Source organism: Limulus polyphemus, unplaced genomic scaffold, assembly GCF_000517525.1.
Source record: "Limulus polyphemus unplaced genomic scaffold, Limulus_polyphemus-2.1.2 Scaffold5544, whole genome shotgun sequence".
Classification (NCBI taxonomy): domain Eukaryota; kingdom Metazoa; phylum Arthropoda; class Merostomata; order Xiphosura; family Limulidae; genus Limulus; species Limulus polyphemus.
In genome coordinates, this window is record NW_013671154.1 from 18,514 (window position 1) to 25,903 (window position 7,390).

At 31.2% G+C, this 7,390-nt stretch overlaps 1 protein-coding gene across 2 annotated transcripts in view; it reads left to right on the top strand.

The window, feature by feature from the left end:
* Window positions 1-1,762: 1,762 nt before the first annotated feature.
* The window catches only part of LOC106472716 (stimulator of interferon genes protein-like), a 44,640-nt gene continuing 39,012 nt past the window's right edge, over window positions 1,763-7,390 (top strand). The window contains exon 1 of one of the 2 annotated variants that reach the window (XM_013933370.2): window positions 1,763-1,984. In XM_013933370.2, coding sequence (XP_013788824.2) covers window positions 1,956-1,984 — 29 coding nt within the window. In that variant the 5' untranslated portion in view covers window positions 1,763-1,955. Of the gene's footprint in view, window positions 1,985-2,550; window positions 2,609-7,390 lie in introns of those variants that run through there. The other variant, XM_022401257.1, reaches the window with a different exon arrangement.

Consider the following 7,390-nt stretch of genomic DNA (forward strand, 5'->3'; position numbering starts at 1 on the left):
TTTGATAACTTTTTGGTAAATAAACATGTTTGTTGTCTTTAGTTTTTGTGTATTCATTGTATTGTATTGAACAAAATGGTTATGCGGCCCGCGCTCGTCATTCCCTCAGTAATTCTGGCCCGCTGTGAAAAAAGTTTGGTGACCCCTGGTCTAGAGGGAAGGCAGTTAATCAACAGAACCAAGTCAGCTCTTGGTCTGTTCTTGTTTTTAACTAACACTGGGTTGGTTTTGAATTTCGCGCAAAGCTACATGACGGTTATCTATGTTAGCTGTCCCTAAGTTAGCAATGAAAGATATAGAGATGGCAGCTAATCATCACCACCCACCGCCAACGAATAGTGGGACTGACTGTAACATTATAATGCCCCCACGACTGAAATGGAGAGTATGCTTGGTGAGAGGCGACCCTCAGATTGCGATATAATACTGGGAGTTTATCGTCAATCTTACACTATAATATATATAGTACAGCCATGGCTCCAAATTCTAGAACACAATTTTGCCGCAGCGGGATGCAAACCACGAACCCTCAGAATTATATTCTGGGTATGCAAATTATTGGACCACTCCATGCCCCATTTGTTTTATAGACAAAATGACAACAGTTGTTTACAAAGAGAACAAGCATTTGTATTGGAAATTTTTACTAAAGAAGTTACACATTATTTTTCAAGGACACATTCCACCCCTCCCTAGTGACTAAATCTCAAGACTTATAAAGCTAGAAACCGGTTTTTGATTCCTATGGTAAGCATATCACAGATAACTCATTGTGGTGCTTTATACTTAACAACGAATAAACAAATCACAGAGCCGTAGGAAGCGGTAACGGCAGTCAGGCCATGATCTGATCACTTTTTCATTGCATGTTTAGCTACAACTTATGTATTCAAACTTGCTTCTTTTAATTCAATACATTACAATGTGTATATGCAGTACTTGTAGTTAAGATTATAATGTTACGATCAATCCCACTTTTAGTTGGTAAAAGGGTTGTCAGTGGGTGGGGATGACTAGCTACCTTCCCTCTAGTCTTTCACTGCTAAATTAGGGACGGCTAGCGCAGATAGCCTTTTTGTAGCTTTGCGCGAAATTTAAACCAGTAATCCTTTTTCAAACCATGATGATATAACAAAATATAAATTTTCACTCTTGTTATTTATGAAAATATTTAGCAGTCAGGAGTTCGTAATCAACACGATACAATTTTAAACGTCACAAAATGTGCACTTAAAACATGATCACTTTAATCAAGATAAGTAGTACTTTGTGCTATCTACAAATGTTGTAAAGATTAACAGATTTATAAGTACAAATTAAGTAACGAAGAACAAACACAAGTTTAACAAAATATGAAGATGATTACCCCGATTAGTTTTGACGTACCCTTGAAAATGATATAATTGGTACGTCGAAACTAGTCGGGGTAATCATCTTCATATTTTATAAATTTATGTTTATTCTTCGTTACTTAATTTGTGCTTATATAACTGTTAATATTTACAAAATGATTACTTTAACAAAAATTAGCTCAAACACTTGTAAGTTGCATTTCAGTCATATGTACTTATTGAAAAACAGCAACATAAATACCGAAATTTAAGTTAATCGAGGGTTAAGAAAATTGGATTGATGGCAATAATCTTAATTATTTGGAAGATAACACTGATGGGAAAATGAGAGCTAGCTTTTGTGAAATGTTTTCTAAGTGTGGTGACAGGAAAAGCTTCTAGTATAGTTCTAAGTAATTTTTTGGAGATTCAATAAGACACAATATGGGTCAGATAAGATTTTACAATCCTTATTACTAACAAGCCGACCCTGAGAGTCACGCATCAATAGACAAGGGCGCTTTTTTATATGAACAAAATAATCCAAAACCAAAACCATACAAGTATGATTCAAAAGGGTGAAACGTATACATATATATATCTTAGTATCAGTATCGTGTTAGAATGCCTGATGGAAGTGTTATAAACGTCAGGTAATTATGCCTTAGACTGTGATATGGTTATTTATTAGATAAGGAGGTACACAAACATGGTTTCAACTTTTATGCTGATACTGATACAGTAATTGCGTAAACAAATAAAATTAACAAGGTTAAATAATATTAGTTTTCCGTCTTACTCTTAGAAGTTAGACTTAGTAGTACTGGTCTTTATCTTACTCTTATCCCAGGTAATAATATATATATAATAATAATTCTAGTATTAATAATCTAAATAAGCAATTTACATAAGTACATTTTATTGTTAACAATAACAGCTCGACACTCTTCGCGTCCCAATTTTCAGTTTCAACAAGTTGTAGTGTGTACATTATTTTTTTAGACTGAGTGTTTTAACTTGGTTGTTTTTACAATTGTTTGGCTAGAGTACATTAGTTAGAATATAGTAATTTATTGAGACAGTAAGTGAACTTACTAAGGAGCCTTAGTAAGTGAAGTCAGCGAATTATTCAAAGAGTAAGTCTGTTACATAGTGAATAGGTCTGTAAAGTGTAAATTACTGAGAGTGAGAGATAGTTATTTATTTCAGTTTTATCAGTTTTGAGTTTGAATTTGCAATGAATTATGAAGTACTAGAGACACAAATTGAAGTTTAAGGTAGAGTACATTTTGTAGAGTGAGAGAATTAGCAATTGCAACTAAGTAAATTTTTTGTGCTAGCAGTTAGTATATCTCATCAGCTGGGAACTTAGGCCTATCACTAATATCAGTGAACAAACATTTAATTTTTAGTTTTATTTAAGGATAACATGAGACCTTGTTGTCTATCAAGGCTATCACTTTGTCTAAACTATAAAAAATATCAATGCAAGACCTTATCATTTAAATATTTATCAAGCTTTCCCATAATTAAGTTAAATTATCTTAAATTTACTGCATCATTGCATGTACTACGTCTGAAGGCAACCCATACTAAAAGCCAATTACACTGTTAGCAAAATAAACCTATCCTGGTGAAGATGGCTCCTACCATCCAAGAATTTATATTTGTTGTACTATTCTCACCGTTAAGTATGAAGAAAGATGATTCATTGACATTATCAGTTCATATAACAATCTTAAACACCTCAGTCATAACCCCTGTAACTTTCTGTTTTTCAAAGTGAGAAAAATTTTGGCTCTACCACTAGCAATAACATGTTTGGATGCCTTTAGAAATTGAACAGCCAGAGCACCTAGATACTTTTCTTCCATTATACATTTAAAGCTATTACCATCAACATTATACTTATAATTTAAATTATAATATCCCATGTGCTTTACCTTGCATTTAGTATAATCAAAATCATTGTCATTTATTTGCCCAACTCATGAAATCCTCTTGTAAAGTAGCATCGTCTTCCTCACAGCCAGCAACACTCAAGACCTTAATCATGAACCAAATATAGGTTCATAATAGGGATAGCAAAGAATTGCACAAAACCCTAATAGAACATTTGGGTAAAAAGCATCTTAAACAGATTCAGTTTGACCAATACTTTTGAAACTTTTATTATTGACTGCTAAGGCTGTATACATATAAAAATGCAGAAAAAGCATGTATGTTAGACTTACAAGGAGCAAACATCTGCACAAAATGGCCCGTTTGTAATTATTATTATTCTCTTTCCAGCCTACAAAAAAATGGCTTGGTATATTGCACCCCAACCTTTTGTAGAATACTAAATAAGGTATTACAAGTGACATGGGAGGTACTGAAAAGTCGATTTGTTTCTTATATGTATAAAAAACATCATAATTAAGTAAGCTTCCTTACAAACATCTGATGTTTCCTTAATATATATATATATAATGTAGTTACACAGAAAATATAAATGTTTATTGTATTCTTAAACAAATCTCCAGCTGTATCTTAACATTTTGCCTCTCAAACTAATGTAATCAAATAGTCAATAGGTACAGTAAATCATCATGAACCGTATCAGGTAACTACCAGTTATGTTTATTATCATTACAATATATAAAGTTAGCTACTAAGTAAATCTGAATAAAATAGAAAAAAAGATTAGATTTAGTAACCCAACCATCCCATAATAATCAGATATTAGCCTTCTTGTATAATCCTTCAAAGACCCTACTTCCATCCTAACATTTTTCTTCGCCATAATGAATATAAATATATTATTAATATTAATCTTTATATTTTGGCCAACCTGTTTTCAACTTTTTTGTTTGCATAATATTCTGTTTGACCAACTTTCTTGATCTATAAGCCTTCAAGTCTCCCAACAGAGCAGTCAGTTTTATGCTTTATAAACTTATAATACTTTTCTTTACTTCTGTCTTTTATGTCTTTTGTGAACCAATTTAGAATTTTACTTGCAGTCACCTTTTTCTTCCTATATTGATCTTGAATATTTAAAAATTATTTCCACATTTGATCAATATTTTCAATTAATGCAGTTGCACAGTTTTGCAGCAGGTAATTCTTGTTGCATCCCTTTGAAATTTGTAACGAAAATGACATTATTCCTGATATCCATAGGTAGTAAAACATTCAGCTAATAAAACAATGATCACTCTCACCCAAATATTTCCCTATGTGTATCCTTTTAACCATTTCTTTATTAGAAGTTAATAAATTTAAAATAGCATTGCTCCCAGTAGGTTTCCTAACCAATTATTGAAGAAAACCATCCTAAACAGTTTCTAGAAACCTGTCTCTCTTGGTGACTGTCCGGTATTCTCAAGGCTCTGTTGTCACAAATTTTTGATTTTCATAATATAAGTCAAAATTGAATGAATAAACAAACTTGTAGGTCCATAATAGATGAGTGCAACCTCAAATGATAAATTTAAAGGGTACATCTGGGCAGGGTTTTGAGAGAACAGCCATCCTTGCTGGCTTTCAATAGAAACAGCAAAAATATTTAAATCAACATTATTGTGTACAGCTCATTGCATTGGCTAGGTGTCAAGATAATTTTACTGACTGAAAGCTTTTAACATATTTAATGAGTTTGGGATATAACATTCATTGTCACAGCTCTATGGAATAAAAATCTTGAATGTACATTTTCTCAGAAGAGCTAGATTCCAAAATCCAATCCTGATGTATAAGTATGTGGCCTCTGCAGCTAACACTATACATATATACAAGAAAATAACATCATAAATAATGATAAACATTGTTCATCCATTTATGAAAAATTGCAACCATTTAGTTCATAAAATTTCACAAATTTAATCAAACGATCAATTTAACATCTTAATTGTTAAAAAAAAACTCGCATCTTTGGACTATCAGGCATTTGGAGTAATGGAACCTCAACTAACAGACCATCATTGTCTCCCTCATGAGTTAAATGTAACAATTCTTAATTTATATATCTGAAACTAAAATCACCTATAATTATGATTTCATTAAAGTTAATCTCACCGTAGAATTTCATCTGGTGGTCTTATCTGTCTCTCTATCCTTATTAAATAACCTCTAACTGTATTTCAAAGAAATATTTGTCATCAAAATTGTTTACATCTAACCAAGTTTCAGTTATTCCAACAAATATTGTTGTTTAAATGGTTTAATATTCACATATTTTGTTGTTCACTGGAGGGAGTTTTACATGATGTAATGATTGTACAAGTCTTACAAGTTTCATGAAAGTCTAAGCCTTGCAAAATATCTGAAACATTCATGAAATAGTGTAACAAAATAAAAAACTAGATTGTGTCTGTTTATCAGTGATTCAGTCCTTGAGTTTGTTATCAGTAATCATAGTAGTAGTTAGTGAATCAGTTTTGTAACATATTAAAACAAAATTCCAAGAAAACCATGGTTGAACAAAAAACAATTTACTAAACTTTAACAACCACAGAAGTTCAAGCAATTGGAATACTAATTTTATCACTTAGATAACTTGGATGACTTGTAAAGTACAACATTATCATTGTCAATCTGTAATCAATAGTACATTTGTTTGACATTAAACTTAGCATTCTATTTAACCCAAAAATATGATACAAGAGTACTTTTGGAAGGAGAATCTTTCGAAAATGCTGTTTAACGTATCATAACATAATGTTTTGGGACAACAAGGGAGCTATTGGTCCAACTCGACTTTCTCATTGTCTAAACTAAACTAAAACTATTAAATAAATAAATTTAAAAAAATAAATTTTAAAGCCTGCTCTTATCATTCATATTGTTATCAAGCTTTCTCATAAACTCACTTAAATTTACTGTTAGAAAAATGAAGTTGTCTTATGTGAAGATGATTCCTACCTTGCCCAAACTTATATTTATGTTTCCTAGTTCTACTGTTCTCATTGTTAAATATAAAAAAGATGATTCCTACCTTGCCCAAACTTATATTTATGTTTCCTAGTTCTACTGTTCTCATTGTTAAATATAAAAAAAGATGACTCCTACCTTGCCCAAACTTATATTTATGTTTCCTAGTTCTACTGTTCTCATTGTTAAATATAAAAAAAGATGACTCCTACCTTGCCCAAACTTATATTTATGTTTCCTAGTTCTACTGTTCTCATTGTTAAATATAAAAAAAGATTATGCATCAACATTATCAATTCCCTTTGCAATCTTAAACACCTCAATCAAATTCTCCCTAAGACTTCTTTTTTTCATGAGAAAACAAGTTGAGAGATCCTAACCTCTCCTTGTGTGACAACCCCTCTATCCCAGGTATTATTCTAGTAACCCTCCTCTGAACCCTTTTCAATAATTCAATGACCTTCCAAGGTAGAAAGCCTCAGACTGAACATAATATTACAAATGTGGCCTAACCAGTGACCTATACAATGAAATTATAACCTCTTTAGACTTATATTCAGCATTTCTTTAGATACAACCTAAAATTCTATTTGCCCTACCACTAGCAACAGCACACTTCTTAGATCCAAATTATACTTATACTTCAAATTATGATAACCCATATGCATTATCTTACACTTATTATAATTAAAACTCATTTGCCATTTATGTGACCTCTTTGTACTCATTTAAAGTCTTTATAGATTTAAAAATTCTAACTTCAAATACAGTATGTTTATCTTCACAGAATTTGGCAGTCTTTCAGTTACTATTATTAGTTTTTCACATACAAAAAATCATATTTTTTAGTGAAGTATTTTTAATAAAATAAAGATTTGTCCATGAATTCATCGAGTATTTGTTTTTAATAGTCTATGTGAAAAGTAATTTTCATGTTAAAATTAAAAATACTTTTCCTCATCTCAAAAATCTCAAAATTTCTCTGTGTAATTTCTAAAACCTCCTAAATGCATTTCAAACGTTTTTTTTTCAGTAAAACTTCATAGTTTATCTGTTATTTTCCCTACCCTATCTCAAAACAGAATTGGTCAATTTGACTGACCTTGTAACCAAAAAAAATTTAAATAAATCTAAATTACCTTTTT